Source organism: Helicoverpa zea, chromosome 19 (genome assembly GCF_022581195.2).
Source record: "Helicoverpa zea isolate HzStark_Cry1AcR chromosome 19, ilHelZeax1.1, whole genome shotgun sequence".
Classification (NCBI taxonomy): Eukaryota; Metazoa; Arthropoda; class Insecta; order Lepidoptera; family Noctuidae; genus Helicoverpa; species Helicoverpa zea.
In genome coordinates this window covers 4,717,644-4,737,787 of record NC_061470.1, presented here as the reverse complement: position 1 = coordinate 4,737,787, position 20,144 = coordinate 4,717,644, and the positions used below count along the sequence as shown (strand labels likewise).

Sequence of the window (20,144 nt, the reverse complement as noted above, 5' to 3'; positions counted from 1 at the left end):
ATGTTTTTTTCGGCCAGTTAGTAGTCAGTCTAGAGTCGAGAGTCTTACACCCTCTTCCTGGGTCAATTCGCTGTTATGCTTATAGGCGGGGATAGCTAAGTATCTAGCACTATAAGTTGTGTTACAAATTCCATGTTCTAAGACTTTCAGAAGTATATATTTATTGCTTGCTATAGCCGATTTCCAGCGGTTTCATACGCGTCCCGTGGGAACTATTACCCTTACCGGGATAAAATATAGCCAATGTTACTCGGGAAGAGTGTAGCTTTCCAACAGTGAAAGAATTATTCAAATTGGTTGGTTCAGTTCAGTAGTTTCCGAGTCTTTGGGTACAAACAAACAAACAAAAAAGTAAAAAAGTTTCCTCTTTATTATATTAGTATAGGCTATAAAACCCTCAGCCCATATACAAGAAAAATATAAGAATCTTCACCAACGTTCGCAAACCTTGCACATGTTAGAACCAATGTTGGTCCTTTCTAGAGCGGGCCTAAAAGCACTAGGTCAGGTTTAGTAATTAACTAATTATCTGGAGCGAGTAGGGAGGCAATTGAGGAAACTGAAAGATTTCAACCTGAAAGCCTGACGTAATATTTTAAAGGAAGGTTCTAACCACCTTTTCTCATGTGTAAGTTTGTAAGGGTTAAATTATATTTAAACTAGCGACCCGCTCCGGCTTCGTACGGGATAACAGTATTTCCCCACTTTTTAATGGATGGTATTATACATATAAACCTTCCTCTTGAAACACTCTATCTGATAAAAAAAGCACATGAAAATCGGTTGCTTAGTTTTGAAGATTTAAGCGTACAAAGGGACAGAAAAAGCGACTTTGTTTTATATTATGTAATGATTAGAATGTTTTGGAATATTCCTCCCTTTTTTTTAACGACGTCAAAAATCATCAAATGATCCCTCCCGCTGTGGGTTAGCAGCGGTGAGGGAGTGTCAGACTCTTACTGACTAAAAACCGTCGTGTTCCGTCGTAGGCTTTTTATGTACCAGAGACGCGGTAACTCTTTCGAACAATCCCGCAGCCCCGGCAGGGGACATTGATGAGCCGTTTTTAGTTTTGAACGAATTTTCATCCATCAATATATATTTTTATTAGTAGAAATATAGTCAGAAGCCAGTTAGTCTGACAACCAGTGTTACCCACTTGTATTGGGCTGCCTGGGTAACTGGGTTGAAGAGGTCAGATAAGCGGTCGCTTCTTGTAAAACACTGGTACTCAGCTGCATACGGTTAGACTGGGAGCCGATGTTTGATATTCTAAGGCTTATTGACCCACAGATGATTGTAAATACTGTCAAATACCACAGTTTAGTGGTAATTTTGTAACGTTATAGTAAATAGCCGTGAGACAACCGACTCTCAGTACCGGCTTTCCTCGCGTCACTTTCTACGTTAGAAAGTGAATTTCAAACATTACGAGATAGTGCAAATATTGCCTTCAATGTTCATTATAAGTGGTAATAAACAGAATAAAAATACCCATTCTTTGTTTTAATTTTTAATTACTGGCAACTTTTGTGAGACTGGTAATAAAAGAGGTTGTTTATCTTTTTTTCATTGTTAAAAGAATTTAATGTTTTTGAACTTGTGAAGATATTGCATGTAAACATTTTTTTTCCGTTCCGTTAAGAGATCTTTATCTAATTGCGTTCTAGGAATACAAATACTTAATTATCTGTTTTTAAGTTGGTAAGACCGGATTAAGAATACATACATAAGTAGAGGTATATTTGAGTATGAAATGAGAAAATCTTCAGATAGGTACTTAATACGATTATCAACAAACATGGATAATAGATATATTTATATTTTTACTAATTTCTTTTTCTAACTTCACAATTCTGCATCAGCAGGTTCCAAATTCAAACGCGCGCAACACAAAAAAGAACAAATGCGTAACTCTTTCTTTTACCTCCGGCAGGATTGCATACAGCCAAATTTCACCTAATTAAGTTAGCAATTAGTGAATTCCGTGATAGTTGTTACATCGTTTCAGCACTGGTAGGTAAGCAGCCGACCTGATCACCTGACCGATGCGTAACTGGTTCTGATTGCGTTTATAACGTATCAACTATTGTTTATGCTACATTCTTTGTACAAAAGAGGTTTTATACATTTGGTTTGTTGGTACTTTTCCTGACTTTCCAAAAGGGAGGAGGGTTTTAGTTAGAATGTTGTTTGTTTTGTTTTTTTAGAGTTATAAGATGGAGTTTCGTGCTTCTCTAATTAAGGTGTACCGCTAGGGTGTTACTTTGGTCTAACGAGGTCAAAAAAGTGGCATAGACAGCTCTACCAATTACAGTCGTGGTTTGATATGTATTGACATAGAATAAGGACATAAGAGAAGAGAAAGAGCATCAAAATATGGCTAGTATTCAAAAGAGGATGTTTATTGGATGTGTATAAATGCGTACCTATTGCTCAATAGCAGGATTAAAGATCGTGCATTTCTGGACTTGAATAGCAAAGTCAGAAAAACACAACAAAAACTTACAACATACACTTAAATATTTTTTTGGAAAGATGAATCAGACTCAAGTACGTAATTATCTGAAAAATATTTTAAACAAAAAATTTCGTTTGCCAGCAAAAAACATTATCCAATACTTAAGTATTATAAACTTGAAGTAAATAATCATTTTCTTGTATCATCGTAATATTTTCGAAGGTCAGGTTTCCATAATTATAATAGGCATGATGACAGTAATCAAAAATCATTAAAATAATATATTTATTAAATTAAACTTGAAGCTTGGAATATAAAACGCGCATTGTTTTCTTTATTAATAATGTGATTAATATGTATTTTTATAAAATAAAATTACGAAATAAGGCAATCCGCCATGATATCTTGAACACCAATCAGAGCTCGTGACGTCATTTCTCAAAACAACTCGCGCGAAAGCGCGCGAACGTCACATTTCGTTATTGTGAACTTCCACTGCGATCTTTGTTTTTAATTAATTAATTGTGTATAACACGAGTTATGGAGCCCGGATTTATCAAGGCAAACAGCGCTAATTTGCCTAGAATTGATATCATAATGCTGGGAGAGTTTTTGGCATCAAATAAAGATTTTTGTTCAGCTGAATTTAGAAATGTTAAAACTTCCATGTAAGTATACTAGTTTAATAAAAAAAAACTTCCATGTAAGTGTATTAGTTTAATTAAAAAAACTTCTATGTTAGAATCTAGAGAACTATGTAATAACTTACATCAAAGTGATCTTCACAAAAATAAAGTTGTACCCTGGGCAATATTGCTTTTGAATCTCGCCTTGCAAGTTTAAGCCACTTGTTTCGTATTTTTTTATTGTGAGGAACGTACACAAATAACTTACCAGGAGTTGTTTTGGATGTGTTCTTACACTGGGGGACCCCACAACACCTATGCACTTTCGAATTCATATTTAATAACACAAAAAACTTAATTATTGCACGAGCGTTGTTTACTTGCGTCTTGTAATTTCAGTCGTGACGTCACAAGTGACGACATGACACTGACAAGCGTTTTCGCGCCGGATTCAAAGTGGATAGAGAAAAATGCAATTATTTGATAAAAAAACTTCGCATTTTCTTAAAATTAATAATTTTTCATATAAAATAGACGTATACCTACATCATACAAAGGAATTTAAAAATTTGTCATCATGCCTATTATCTGGTAACCATTTGCTGTATCATTTAACTATATATAAAGGTATTTAAATTAGTTAATATTATGAACAACAACGTCAATTACGAATGTAAATACATTCGTAATTCACGTGAAGAATACCTATTAGGTATATTGATTGGAATTGAAATGGTTCGTGTGGATTTACTCAATCCATTAAAAAAAGAAGAATTTTTATTAAAAAGGATCCGGATCTACAATTTTTTTTTAAAATAATAATACATACATACACAGTCCAAAACAATGAAACTCAACCATTGCAATGTCAGTTATTGACTATTTTGAAATCAGATGCTTAGGTACTGACTGACAATTTCATATATTGACTTAAGCTAAAGGTAAGAGAGGCCTATGTGCAAAAGTAGACTGACACATTCAAACCAAGCAGAGATAATCATAATCTATGTTGATTAACTGATTTCAAACAAACGGAACTATAAAAGGTATTCATAATTTCGCTGCGTAACCAATTAACGTCATTAATGAAGGTTATATTAAGTATCTAAACACGAGTCGAAAAAACTAGGATAGCATAATGACTTCTGCCGGTGATTAACAAAATATTCGTTTGATTGATTGATTATACACACAGTTAATGAAAATGATGCAGGGTTATTGCGTGATATGATTTGTGTACTCGAAATACAATGAATAACTTTAACTATAAAAATAAACATAATTATTATCTTGTCTATTGAAAGAAGAATAATGTTTCTTACTCTTTTGCGGTCGGTATAACAGCATATCCGATTTTGATGAGATTTCGACGAAACATAAGCATGAATTCGTCTTGAGCAGCGCGAGATTTTTAAAGACCCCAAAATGAGATAATTTTGAAAATATAATTGGCTTAACCTTGTGTGTTAATTAAAATGTACTTTTAAATGACTTATTTTGGTAGAAATAACCTTTAGGCTATCTACTAAATTTATTTTTTGTTCCTTAAACTCCATTGACTCGTTTGCCTTGTGAAAATTACACAAAAAAAGGTTCCACAGATTACACACATTTGGGTAAATGGCAATGATCTTGATATAAACTCAAACCTCGTGTTATTTAAACAATATTCATAAACCTTCCCAAAATAAAAATAAACATTACGAAGGCTACGAAAGATGCATGATGTAAAAAAATCGGTTATTTTAATATAAAAAAATATCTACTCAATACCAAAATATAATGTAATAACACTTAATTCCTCAAATTATGTGGTAAAACGCGAATTATCAACCTACTACTTATTTTCTTTTAAAAGTATGTCGTTATATACTGACCCTAATAATTAATCTCTGTTACTTTTCTGTTAAAATAATATTTTCCTATCTGTTTCATAATCTGTAACTTACAGTTTTTTTGAAAACCACCCATTTACGTTCCAAAGACAATGTGCATATAGGTATTTTACTTTCGTGAGTTAAAACATCTATATGTACAGTGACAGTGAAAAAACAGTACCTGCCGAAATTCCCCATTGTTTATCTCTTTAGTTTTAATTTTCTAACTTCGTTAATCAATTGTTTCAGAAAGTCCATAGGCTGCGAGAATGTCAGCAACCAAGTACCTGCACCCATTCCTCCGAGGCTTGAAGCCGCTGCCCGAAGGCCATGACGAGGAGATCCAACAGATTAGGGAGTGGTGAGTGGAATATACATTAATATACATAAAAACTTGTTAACAATGTGAGTGGGACATAGGTTTCTATCGCTATCACTACATAGTATACAATACAAAGTCGCTTTCTCTGTCCCTATGCCTAGGGCTGCCATCTCGAATTTCACCAAACCCGGACAAACATTAAAAAAACCCGGACATTTGGCGTAAATCGCATTTTTTCCCCGAAGGAGTACGATTTTTTTAAACAAAATAATACCTAATTTGTAATCCATTTACTATTAACACATACTTAAATCCAATGAGGTGCTTCCTTACATGAAAAGTGTCCGGGTTTTCCCCGGACACTTCTTGAAACTCCGCCCGGACGGCCCCCGGACGGCCTCCAAACGAGGACAAATCCGGGGAAACCCGGACGGATGGCAGCCCTACCTATGCCTCTATATCCCTATGTCCCTTTGTGTTTTTTTGCTTAAATCTTCAAAACTACGTAACCGATTTTCATGCGGTTTTTTTAATAGATGGAGTGATGAAGATTTGTATGTACAATGACATACATTAAATAGTGGGGAAATACTGTTATCACGTGCGAAGCCCGAGTTGGTCGCTATATAGTACATTAAATTAATATACATAAAAACTTGTTCACAATGAGTGTGGGACATTGCTATAAAAAATATTAAGGTGGTTTGGGCAAACTATCCTGAAATGCGTGGATATTTCAATCGGCTATGTTCGGAGGTGTAAAACCATCAATCTCTAGACTCCTGCCTGGCTCTGACTAGACTTTTTAGCCCACCGAGCTTTCTTATTCTTCTTCTTCGTAATGTTTAACAATCTGCAAATTGATTGCTTGCGTTACTGGTTATGCCAGTACTTAATAAATAAAAGAATAGAGAATATAAAAAAAATAACAGTAGGTACTGTACTTATACAATAAAGCCCAATTCTGAACAAAAGCTTTACAGTCCTTATCCTAAAAGGTAATATGTAGTTCAGTGATTCAAAAAAGTCCGTCACAATTCTGGTTCAGATGAACACGCCTAGCTTCTGTTATTTTTAATGTACAAATACTTACCTTTCAAAAGCTTGTTGTTCGACCAGTTTCCGAAGTAGAACCTTCATCAAGGCCGTAGGTTGGACCACGGAACGACAAACTTATGTAACAGACCATAGACCCCTGACTGGTATGTATTTGGAATACTTCTACTGCCGTCTATGAAAGCGCGTGTTTGATGGAATTCGAAAATGGAAATTCTTTATTTGTTGCTGTCAATTGGCTGTTACATTTTTACTCAACTGCGCGACGGAAGAGGGTAATGTTTTCTTGAGCTATGTGGGCTGGCTGGCTGTGTGAATGACTCTTCTTTGTTACGTCGATCATATTTGTTTTAAGTCTTAGGTAATACCTACGCCCTCACGCCTGCCGGGCTACGGGATTGTTCGAAAGAGTTACTGCGGCCCTGGTACATAAAAGGCCTACGACGGAACACGACGGTTTTTAGTCTGACACTCCCTCACCGCTGCTAACCCACAGCGGGAGGGGTCATTTGATGATGTCCCATCAGAAACAAAGTCTTACGTAATATTTGACTTTGGATGTTTTTACTTTGGATACGTATTTATCTAACTAACAGCTTCTAAATGGATAGGTACGTACGAAATATGCATATACAACCGAAAATTTATTACATTTTGTCCGTAATAATTATAAAATAAACTGGTTTTTTATTACTAATTTTAGTCATATTAAATATGTTAATAACATGCCAAACGTGATTTTATCACCTTAATAATAATTAATGTACAAACTCCTTGGTAGACAATATTTGGGGAAACCCGGGAAACGATAGGCAGTTGACATCCATTTTTCAGATGTTTTTTCAGAAGTTTCTTCACTTGTTGGAAGGGAAAAAAGCTAGTATAAATACACGTATAAATGGATGTAGAAGTAAATAGCGCAGCGTAGTGGTGAAGGCTCTCAATAATATGGTAATGGCCCGATAAGTTCTTTGTCCTGGTATGTAGGTCGGATGCGGACCAACCTATATTATTTACTTAGGCCATTTAACCAACAGGATTCGCCATGAGCAGAAACGTGGTGCGCGCTAAAGTCTGCCAATTTACGAGCGGGAAGCAAAACAGCGCAGCGCAAAGTTATAGTCGCTCATTAATTTTGATCACATTGTTACTATATAACGTACTTACATAGTCGATAAAGTTGTCACACACAAGCATTAACTTTAACAGACACATTTGTATTCAAGCACAGATTAACATACGAGTATGAGCAGCCGTCTTGTACCCTTAGCAAAGGGGGGAAGTTCTGGGTATAGTGCTTCCGGCTGGTTCAATGCTCTAAGATTATGTTGGTGTTTTCCAAAGATCCGAACTAGGTTTGTTATATATGACTGTTCTTGTTTTTAAAGTTTGAAGAACGCTCCTCAAATGATCAAAATTCAAAGTGGAATGCAATGTTTTTGATCGCGATAGAATTTTAGATGTCCATATAAAGGGAAGACTATATAACCGACGTCAAAGCTTTATCTACCTACATGTCGCAATAAGTACCATCATCGGTGAACGGATAAGGTACACTACTGAGCTTCATCTCTTGCCACTGACGACAACTATAATCTGTTTTTTAATCTCGTAGACTAAACTGACATTACGAGTGTTGTCAGTTTATTGCAAATTCTTAAATACTGATGTAGCAATACCGAAACTTAGCGTTAATAAAATCAAGTATCGTTTTTAACAATAAGTCATTCTGAAATAATGGGCTTATTCTTGATGATTACGCATGGCTTTGCGTGGTCAGATATCCCTGGCAGTTTGTAGCACGTCGTACCGCCGTGTGTACTTACGTGAATTTTAAATATAAAACTTTGAATGAATATTAAATTCGTCTATTATAGATAAAAAGTTACGATTCAACGAACCGGTATCGTAAGTACAACACTGCACCAAAGAGCTAGCAACATTATTTGTAAGTTTGACATTTTGCAAGTGTCAATTTAGTCTACGAGATTAAAAAACAGACTATAGATCTTTTATACTCATCTAATCCTACAACACAGCTACAAATCACATAATAGGTATCAGAATTTGCCACAACTCTAACACAGTCTTTATAAAGTCCCAGGAGTTTCATCATCATCATCTCAGCCATAGGACGTCCACCGCTGAACATAGGCCTCCCCCTTAGATCTCCACAGATACCCGTTGGAGGCGACCTGCATCTAGCGTCTTCCGGCAACCTTTATAAGGTCGTCTGTCCACCTTGTTGGTGGACGTCCTACGCTGCGCTTGCTAGTCCGTGGTCTCCACGCCAGCACTTTTCATAGACCTATTTATTGATTTAAAAATATAACTGAATATCTAGTTATTCTTTTGTTACGTGTTACGTAGTTAGCCATTAAACAATGTAAACCAGTTCACGCCAATACATTACATATTTCGTTTCGATCTACATTTGCTAGGAATCGCGTGGCTTGTTAAAGGGAGCGGAATAGTTCGCGTGCAATCGCGTTCTCAATGCGAAGTGAATTCAAGCGTGGATTGCGTCTTCAGTTTTTGTTTGTTTTTGTATGTGTATGAAAAGGGGTGCAAAGCTGTGCTTTCGGCGTACGCACATTTTCTATTCCGTCGTAGGCGACGCACGGAACTCAACTCTAGCGATATAAATGATAAATTCACACACAACACGGAATCCTAGTGTGAGGTTCAGGGCTTCATACACTTTTGAAAAAACTATTTGAGACAATATTTTTTTTTTATTATTTTTATTCAACGATCAAAAGCTGTTTTCAATAGCGATAACCTAAGACCGCTTTAGTTTACACGAGTTATTGCAACTACTTCTTGATTATTTTAAACGTGATATGCAAGCAGGCATAAATAATAGATTAACAACTAAATATTTATTAAGTAGGCTGTGTAATTCTTCTGAACGTCGAGCAACAAATAATAACGATGAGTTGCACAATTCAACTATAACGATAACCGAACCATTATCAGTTGTCAAATTCCTGATTTAACCAATGGGCGGCAATTTCACGATTGGCTATGCTTTGGTTGGTTATAGTAATAGTTAAATAGCCTTCCCTTAATTGGTGTTTTCTGTATTTCACTGCTCATAATTTCGATCACTCTTAGCCACTATATTGTTCGATACAGATAAACTCGCATTTACCTCTATAAAATGAATGCCAAAAAAAATCGCTACAGAATATCGCATATTTGGCATAAATATGGGCTCGAAGTGAATTTTGACATCGTGCCAGGCTATCACATGTTTGCTTAAGAACAACAGTTTCCAACGTCGTTGCCTCTCATGATATGACTTGCTATCCTTTGACTCACAGAAATTGAGTTGTTGACAAGCTAAGGCAGGATTGCCTAGTCTCCTAATATTGAGACACAGTCAGAGCAAGGGGCTCATTTTAATACTCCGTATTCAATTCGTCCACTGCTCGACAAAGTCCTCCCCCAAGCTGGGGAGATTTTCCCGCACTCCCCGCGCTGGTCATGCGTGTTGGTGAGCGCAGTGAAGGATATTTTTAGCTTCGGAAATGCTGCTGCCCATCTCCTAGCAAGACATTTAATATCCGATTTGGTAAATCTAATACCTATGTATATCAGAATTGAGAACGTGCTTCAAAGCTCAGTATTACTTAATGGTTTATGAGCGTTTTGAAATATCAACAGTGAGATCTAGAAGGCGATTTACTACAAACTCGTACGTAAAGCAATCAACTTGCAATCGAGTTCTAATAACTAGGCTGTGTAAGCCATTGCCCTCGCCTCTTTTTATGACAATGCGGTTACAAGATGGCGGCTCTAAGTCACCTGTTTGCTGACAGTTCACGGATTTTTCGTCTATTGTTATATTAATCAATGAAGGTTTGAAACGATAAATTATACACACATTAAACAAATAAAGTTAACGATCTAGCATTTTCTATAAGTTTACAGTGCGCATAGCGATCCCCACTCTTCCGCCGAGAGCTCATTATCCGTGCCGATAACTATATGCAGTGCCGGTTTTAACTCTACCAGCGCCCTGGGCGAGATTTCTGCGGCGCCCTCCAACCGCAATTCAAACCAGTACGAAAAACAGAGACATACGTAGTTACCGATTGCGCGAGCGAAGCGAGCGCGAATTTTTTTTGTATAGTTATCAAGTCAATGCAAAAATTACGTAAAATGTAGCCCAATCGTATATAAGTTATTGCTGGTTGGTGAATCTAAAAACACGGGAATATATCTTCTGATTGCGCGAGCGAAGCGAGCGCGAAATTTTTTGTTATATTTAAGAACTTAAAACAAAAATTACTTAAAATGTAGCCCAAACGTAAATAACTCTTTGTTGGTGTTGGCGCCTATGTATTAAATTTTGGGACTTAAAGTATTACCGTAAATAAGAAAGTTCATATGGAAACTAGAAGTTACTTTCTTATTAATAAAAGGACTTAAAAACGACGCTACCTTTTTTTTGCTAGGGTAGACTAAATTTTTGAGTTTTGGATCACTAAAAAACTTTTTTAGAAAAAAATTAAACCGACTTCCCAAAACACTAAACAGCAAAAAAAAAATATTTTAGGTGCATCGGCCTAGAAGTCGGTGGCAAAAATAACTTAGTAACATCCATTAGACATTTTTGTAAAAAAGTTTTTTATTTACAGCTTTTCAGTGATACGAATAGTCACTATCCATATAAGTGGGAAGTTCTCATCAATACAAAGAATATAAGTCCAAATACGAGGCATTTTACATATTCAGTTGTCGAGTTCCCTCGACTGTCTCTGGTCTCCATCATCAGGTCGGCTCCAAACCTTCACTGTTGCAAAGCTTTTGTCAATACAAATAATTTAAGCCCAAACACGAGGTAGTTTACATATTCAGTTGTCGAGTTCCCTCGGCCCTCTCTGGTCTCCATCATCAGGTCAGCTCCAAATCTTCACTGTTGAATAGTTCTTTTAGGCGTCCACCTGAGTGTCAAGTTTTTACCCTATGTATGCCTACAACTTTCGAAGGTTGCCCTCGATTTCTCAGGGTTTCCATTATCAGATCCTGACCTGATAAACTATGGGACCAACTGGCAGCTATTCCGAGTCGAACAAAAAAAGAATCACGTAAATCGATCTATAAACCTCGGAGTAATCGATGTACATACATAGAAAAAAAAACATACCGGCCGAATTGAGAACCTCCTCCTTTTTGGGAAGTCGGTTAAAAAGTTCTAAACATATATAATAAAAGGCAACTGTGAAGTGAAGAAGCCGCGAGCGAAGCGAGCGCGAAAATTTTTGAGTTTTGGGACATAAATGTAGTGTTTGTTCGAGAATTTCTCAAATTTAACGCGGAATTGAACACAAATTAAAAGAAACCGTGACTGGATCGACAGTCAGTTGTATGTGTTTGTTTCTTCGGTGCTCCAACTTTTTGTTAAATTGAGAAAAGCAGAATAAATTAGAAATAAAGAAGAAACCGCGAGCGAAGTGAGCGCTTTTTTTTCTTCGACGTCTGCAGCAAAGCTTGTCTATTTGACATTTTACAAGGCTAAACTTCCATATAACGCAAGCAATCCCATGTTTATTATTTTTTCAGGCTAGGAATTGACTTGGTTGGTGGTTTTAAAGATTGTTATTGAAAAACCTATTTGACTTCTAATCCTCTCAAGTCGAGTGATCGTCTTATGGAATCGAATGTCCTAGGCCTGTATGGCCTTTGGACAAATCAAACGCGCCCGGCATTATATGATAACACATTAATTTAATTGAAATTACTTGGTACAGGAGCGTACCGCGGCGCCCCTGAGCCCGCGGTGCCCTGGTTATTCGCACACCCTGCACCATAGGTTAAGACGGCCCTGATGCTATCCATAGGTACTTTTGGATGCAGTTCTTGTAAGTTGCGATCTTTGATGAAATTTAAAACAAAAATAGGAGTAACATTCTGATCAAGGATTGGTTGGGGGCGCCTGCGGCGCCCCTTATATCCGGCGCTGTGGGCCGTCGCCCAACCGCGCTCTACCCTAAAGCCGCTACTGACTATATGTACGATTGGCACAGAATAAAGATATACCGTTGTGAAGGTACCTACTTAGGTACTAACGTTCGTAAAATTGACACTCACACACGCATGTGCATCGACGAGCTTTTATCGGCGCTACCGGTGTTGTCAGTACTAAGTGTCGTGCATCGAGCACATGCGTGTGTTAGTCTCACCGTTACGAACGTTAGTACGTAGCTTCAGAACTGCCTACAAGATAACATATTTAAACTGTGTTATAGATCCACTCTTTAACGAACGTATGACATCAGAATATCTCTTCAGTCTTTTCTCAGTTACCTTTATAGTGCCAAGTTTGAAATTCTATCTGTTTGTTGGTCTAGAATGACTTGCATTTACGTCACATTTCAGCCTCAGTTTCGTTGCTCAAGCTTTTAGGGAGTACTTTGAGGATTAGGGAGCGAAATTATTCTAGGATCTATCTGTATTTTATAAAAACAATAGTATCTTATTTTCTTCAGAATCGCTATAAAGCTATCTGCTATCGTTATAGAGCTATCTTATAAGAACTTATTTAAAAGATATAGAAATGATGGCTATTTTCAAGTTTCTCACTAATTGTTTGCATTTGCCATTTAAAAAGCTCCAGGACTTGTCAAACATTGTCTTCTGTGTTCTTGCCTGCTTTCTTTCAAACAGTCCCACAGGTCCAGAATGTACCTTTCTTCTTCGTCGTCACACTCTTGGCAGAGTGGTCGTGGTTAGGGGTGGTAGCAAGCTTCACAATCCGTCGCCACTCTTCTCGCACTGTAGCTCTCCTTGCGCATTCTTGAAGTGGAACATTGAGTGCCGTCTTTACTTGGTCAGCCCAACATCGCGGTGACCTGCCGCGCGCTCTTATGCTTTCAACTTTCCCCTGCACCACAAGTCGTTCCACAGAAACGCCTTCTCGAGGTATACTGTGTCCGAAGAATTATATAATAATAATAATAATGTCGGGACACCTTTTCACACACGGTCGGTTAGCCCCATGGTAAGTTATTTATTAACTTGTGTTATGGGTGCTAATACAACTGATAAACTACATATAGCTACATATATACATATTTATAAATATGTCGGCGTCAGGATCCGACATCGTTAAATAAAACAAAGGGGTTCTCACACAATCACTTGGTTTATTCCAATTAACACAGTATTAGTCACTACAATTATTTATCACGAATTTGTGGGAGGTGTGCACTCGGCAACGGTCGGCGAACGAATGACCCGAGTCGTGCGCGCGCGCCGCTTTATATAAGGTCCACCGTTGACAGATCGACGGTTGACACATCGACGGTGGCGCCGTCAAATACATATCATAACACCCAGACCACGGCCAACAAGCATGCTCATCACACAAATGTCGACCGAACCGGGAATCGAACCCGGGACCTCAGGTTCGGCGGTCCGGCATGATGAGCATTGCGACATCGAGGTCGTCAAATATGAATGTACCTATCTTATATCTTCCTCTTTACCTAAACTGCCGTCTCCATGGTTCCAGGATGAAAAGCCAGCAGCACTTACCGCACATATCTGATGAGTACGTGATCCTGTTCCTGCACTCCAACTATTACAAGGTCAAGGAGACGAAGGACACGATAGAATGTTACTTCACGCTGCGGGCCAACACCCCTGATCTGTTCACCAACCGCGATCCTTTAGCGCCGAAGAATAAGGCCATTTTGGATATAACGTAAGTTTTCTCTTTCTTTTTTCTCTTTCTGGCTCCAAAGTATTTGAGCTGAGGATGCTCGTAATAAAATAATAAAAAGATTTCTTATTTTATTTTTCTCTATCATAATCTCAACAATAATCATCTGTATTTATGACAGACGCTTTCTTACTTTTGAAATTCGTCTTATATTTATATGATTAAGACTGTAAACCCTTTGCAAAAGAGGTCATGAAATACGAGATATTGAAAAGCAAGAATTTCAAGATGCTCTAAAATTCTGACCTGTAACAGTAGCTGGAATTGAATTAGAACGTTGAAGTGCATGAAAGTCCATTATACCTACCGTTTTTATTAGACATCTTTTGATGGAGCTGTATACTTAAGAAATATGTGTAGGGTACATGCGTCGAACAAAGAACATCCTTCTTGTGGAGGTTGGTTAAAAATCGTTTTATTCGGCAAGGCTAATTAGCACATGCGGATTTATATATTACTAGCTTCCGCCTGCGGCTTCGCCCGCGTAGAGTTCGGTTATATCGCGTTTCCAAGAGAACTCTTCAAAAGTTCGGGATAAAAACTATGCTATGTTCTTTCTCAAGGTCAACTCTATCTCTGTACCATATTAAAATCAGTTCAGTGGTTTAGACATGAAAGCGTAACAGACAGACAGAGAGACAGAGTTACTTTCGCATTTATAATATTAGTAGGGATACCTTCAATATAACAAAGACCGTAGGGCCGTGAAAACGTGTATTCACTATAATGTCAATACAGTAGAATTAAATAAATCTATTTAGGTCAGACTTGGTAAATGCCTGCGTCAATGGATATGATTAACATACAATACGTAACCTTACTAATTGCTATTTTACATGACAAATCGATTGTAAAAACTTACTTGTACTTTGACTTATTCATTGCTGTTAAAAATAACTAGGTTAATTTCTAGATTCTATTTTTATTATAATTCTTAGATCAGCAATTTATTAATTTTGCAAACAGTCGGTAGAAACTCTTCAATAGTAGTTCCAAAATTTAAAAAACCGGCCAAGCCAAGTACAAACAACTCTCTAACTATCACGGTTCATGAGATACAGCCTGGTGGCAGACGGACGGACAGAGGAGAGAAAACAATAGGGTCCCGTTTTAACCTTTGGGTACGGAACACAAAAAAATATCTATCGAAAAACTGATTTTTGTATTTTGTTACCCTACTGCACGCCGCATAGGAGGTAAATGTGTTTAACCGTTTTAATTAAAAAAAAAGTTGTTGTAGTGTTAAATTACCAAGGCAACTACAGACGAAATTATTGTATGCCATGGTCAATAGACATCCTATTCACAGCTCATATCACAGCTATCTGCCTCGCATAGAAGTGTCGAGCATTGAACAGCAATCTTGTTGGCGTATCTCTTCATTATATCTTACCATTGAATAGTTTCATTTGTCCCTTACCAACAGGCCCGCCGTAAGCGGGCGTGCATGGCGTGCACCGCACGCGGGCGGCACGTCCTAGGGGGCGGCAAATCGACTTATCACGTTATATTTAAAAAATACGGTATCTTTCTACCAATGATTTGATTTCAATATTACCGAACCGAACACAGCAATAGCGCTAAGAATATTACTTACACTGCCGGTTTCAGTTGCATCTGTTGAAAGATCATTTTATTTTCAAAATTAAAACTATTTAAGATCAAGGGCAAAAGCCCCGGGCGGCACGATTTAGGGGCCGGCAAAATTAAACCATAACTACTGATGACTGAATTATGAAATAAAAATATTTAGTAGATAAGCAATAAAAATTTTAGAAAAAGCCGCCCTCGCTATGGTCGTGTCCTGTCAATTCTAACGGCGTCACCCTTTGCATCCCCAAAAAAATTCGCGCTCGCTTCGCTCGCGGCTTCTTATATATTTGGACTTCGTTTCTGTGCATTTCTTAATTTTTGACGTTGCTTTGTTAATTTACAGTGGTTTTTAGTTATTTTGTGTCCTTAGACTACAAAAATTTTCGCGCTCGCTTCGCTCGCGCTTCCTTACATATGACATGTGTCTTATAGGGTAACTTTTTCATGAAACCCACCAAAAAAATTGTCGCTATCAACATCTTTTACGGAATGAAAACATTGTTATAGGTATTTAAGTTCTTTAGTTTGGGTTAAATAATAAACTGTTCTAAGTACTTTGACATTCATATGTTGGTACCTAATAATCACAATCTTGCAATACACAGGGGCCACTAGGGTAATGATTGCACAAGCCTTTGGTTGAAATTAACTTTTCAGACCATAAACTATAAAAATTTCGTTTCGTTGTCGTTCGTTTTACATCACGCCAGGCGCACTAAAATATTATGAATGAAACATGGATATACATATAAAATGGGGGTCCGGACCCCCTGGATCCCCCCCCAGCTTGGATACAAGAAAGTTGATAGAAGAATTCGCAAATACAGTATGTATAAATACTGTATAAAGGCAAGAAGAGTTAAGTTTTTGTAATAATTATATGGCTTAGTTTTACACTTCAGTAAACAAATATAAATTATAGTACCTAATACCTAATAATATGTAGTCGTAGGGCGGCATAATCAGTTTTGCACGCGGGCGAACAAACAGCTAGCGGCGGGCCTGCTTACCAAGGTCTATGGTGAATAACCTCATTCATATTGAAGGGTACAGAGTAGTGCCTTCTATATTTTGAAAGTCAAAAGCTATATAAACATATGTATGTATCTCTAAATATGTTCTTAAAGAAATTGAGATACCTATGTACATGATGTCATCGGTGTAATTGCCTTGCTAGTGATGTGACAGTAACCTTTAGTAAAGTCTAGAAGATTTGTAGTTAGTCTCATCGCTTCAGGATAGTGTATGTAATCAACTCGGTACCTATATGAAATAATCTGTCCAATAAGTTAATACTTATCAAGACGTTGCAGATCTATGCCGTCCAAATCAATGCCTCCATAAGTTTTTATATACATATATGTATATACTCATGAGTATGTTTGTTATCTTTTCCAGGCACATGGTAGGTCTACCAATAAAGACTACGGAAGGTTACCACGTTCTTCTCTACCGGCTATCGGAGTTCGACTACAGCAAGTTGAACTTCGCCGATGCAGTCCGTGTCTTCTGCATGTTCAATGACGTCAAGCTGTCGGAGGATCGCTTGTCTGAAGGGTACATCGTCATCTTCGACATGAAGGGCTGCAGCCTCGGCCATCTGACCAGGGTCACCCTTCCTGCGCTTAGAGCTTTCATGCATTATATTCAGGTTAGTATTGAGTGTAGTAACTTTGATTGTGTAGTGTTCAAGTCTATTCACAAGAAATGTAGTTTGTCAATAAATCATAAATAATTAATCAAGGTTAATTTGTAGAAACATTAACATATTAACGAAACAATGCTCAGTACACGTGTTCTTAGATGTAAACTTGACCTCTTTATTTACAATACGATTTAATTATTTCTAGAACGCTCATCCGTGCCGTCTAAAGAAGATCCACGTGGTCCACACGGTTTCCTTCATCAACCAAGTCATGTGTCTCGTGAAGCCGCTCATCCACTCTAATCTCCTCAACCTTCTGAACTTCTCTTCTGAAGGTCCAGAGTCTATCGTCGATAAGGAACTTCTTCCTGAAGACTTTGGAGGTCCTTTACCAACTGTCAAACAGCTACATGAGGAACAAAGAAAGAATATGGAAGAAAACTATAGAGAATGGTTGATTGAGACTGAAATATTCAAAGCTGATGAGAAAAAGAGAATTAAGAAACCTAGTAAAGGTATGTTTGCCAGTTTCACCAGTAGCTTCAAGAGTCTCGACATTGATTGAAAGGATTGCTTCTTGCTTGTCGCGCTAGGGACCTGAAAGTTTCGGTTTCTTGCCAAATGCTATCTCGTGGCTTCTAGAACGTTCTTCTGGATTTTAGGGAATTTTATATTTAGTACTATAGACTTTTTAGGAGTCACGAGGTGTCAATGGCGGTCTTAGTCTTCTCTACTTTTGTAATATGACGTTTTTTTTTTTATGTGCAATGTAAAGGTTTTGCGACAGATACTTGCCTGGTATGTTTGTGTTTTTTTTTGTATTTCTTGGATATTGTTCTCAGAAATATGCGTTTTTCTGAATTTGCTTAATTATACGTATAATGTTATTTTTAACCGACTTCCCAAAAAGGAGGAGGTTATCAATTCGGCCGGTATATTTTTTTTTGGTATTTTAAAGTTGTATGGTTGTTAATTTTCATTTAGTTCTTTAAACCTTGTGCGGTTGTGATAAAGATTTTTGTACTTTTAATAAATCTCTACAATCAAAACATTATTTAAGATTAAGGTCCTTTTTGTGTTTTAATATTTTTGTCTTCATTGCTCAAGATTAGATATTTTGTATTAAAATGTTTATTGCAGTAAAATACTCGGTATGGTTAAGGTTGCGTGTGATCGTGTACTTTAAGAAAATATATTTTTTTTATATCTCTTCCACACGTAGGACGTGACTTTTTATCGAAAGTTACCAAAATAACTTTTAAACATAGCTTTGTACATATTTAGGCACTTTTAGTGGTTTTTTAATGCTATTTTCTACGCTTATATTGTTATCTTTAAAAGAAATATACCTTTTAGAACTATTTACTGTTGCAACGAATTTTGAAATTTAAATAATGTTGTAAAATATCGATTACATCAAATGTTACAATATTTTGCTCACATGTAACAGACCAAATCGTTATTTTTATAAGTATACATACTGTAAATAGTCAAATAAAAATATTTTACTATACCACTGTGTTGTTATTTACATTACTGTAAATATAAATGAGATTTGGAAATACCTGGCAGCAAATCAATTGGAAAGCCAACAGAATATCGATAAACATAATTAGTGACCGAATATCCGGAACAGCAATCGAATCAGAAGAGCTTATTAATAATTTATCACTCGATAAGCTTCACTAACTGTAACTTTATTACTATCATTCGATCAAAACAGTAGAAGATCGACAATCATGCTGTGTACAAACTTTACCATATTCATCTATATTTTGAGAAGAATATTTAGCAATATACTAACTTTTTTCATTTGTACAGTGACTTCAATCTCAGACACAGACACAATTCCAAGTGATTGGGATGTGAAAAACAATAATAACTCTGATAATGTAAAAAATAAAGTTCAATCCAAAAGTGTGTTTTATATTGAACTTGCTGAAGGAGTTAATGTTAGTAATAATGATGGGGAATGTGCAAATAATGTTGATGAAGATAGTGTGCTGTACAGTAATCGTGATGCGGCTGAAAATGGGAAAGCTGCAGTTAAAAATGTCGGTACTGATGGATTCAATGACGGTGGTAATGCTGTAAGTATCAGTAAGTAACAATATATACCAAGTAATAGGTATTTTTTTATCAAATGATACTTTTCGACAGCCAGTGTATAGTAAACTGTTGGACACTGTTGATTTCTGACATTTACGCGAATATTAGACATTTAAGTAAAACTACTTTCACGGATTTTATCGCATTTATATTAATATTATTTAATTGGGACAGAGTCTACCCGTGACCATGGATGTTGTAAAAGATCCGAAACGTCGGGATTAAATAATATTAAAATAACCGCGATAAAATCTGTTGGACACTGGCTCCTCCGACGTGGCTTAGTGTATATCCTTCGTTCTTTAGAGTTACACTTAAAATTTCTGCTTCTAGACAACACCAATCGGACTGATGATAGAATGCATAAGAAAAATAAAGGCAGAAGAAGTAGTATTAGATGAATATTCAATCATTTAATTCAAGTTAATAGGTTTCAATCGTTACCAGTAGTGCCTTTTACTTTCTTGAACAAAATTGTTATAACTACGCAATCTTCAGACCACATCAATTTTCCATTCTATCTCGGTACAATGACGGAGATGACTGATTGTGGGGTTTCTACAAAACATGCATCGATATTCAAAACACCTTCAATAATATTTTGGGAAGCCGTCATAACATATGTTGAATCAGAATCTGGGCGTCTGCATAAATTGGTTGGTGTCACAACCTTCATTATGATATAGACAGTGTCCGAGTGACTGATAGCCAAATAATGAACTT

The 20,144-nt window shown here is 36.8% G+C and overlaps 1 protein-coding gene across 2 annotated transcripts in view; it reads left to right on the top strand.

Moving 5' to 3' along the window:
* Positions 1 to 18,825, top strand: part of LOC124639262 (retinaldehyde-binding protein 1-like) — a 34,259-nt gene extending 15,434 nt beyond the window's left edge. For both annotated transcript variants that reach the window (XM_047176522.1, XM_047176523.1), the window contains exons 2-5: positions 5,214 to 5,325; positions 13,865 to 14,056; positions 17,066 to 17,318; positions 17,518 to 18,825. In XM_047176522.1, the coding sequence (XP_047032478.1) occupies positions 5,234 to 5,325; positions 13,865 to 14,056; positions 17,066 to 17,318; positions 17,518 to 17,877 (897 nt within the window). In that variant the 5' untranslated portion in view covers positions 5,214 to 5,233 and the 3' untranslated portion in view covers positions 17,878 to 18,825. The remainder of the gene's footprint in view (positions 1 to 5,213; positions 5,326 to 13,864; positions 14,057 to 17,065; positions 17,319 to 17,517) is intronic.
* The last annotated feature ends 1,319 nt before the right edge of the window (positions 18,826 to 20,144 follow it).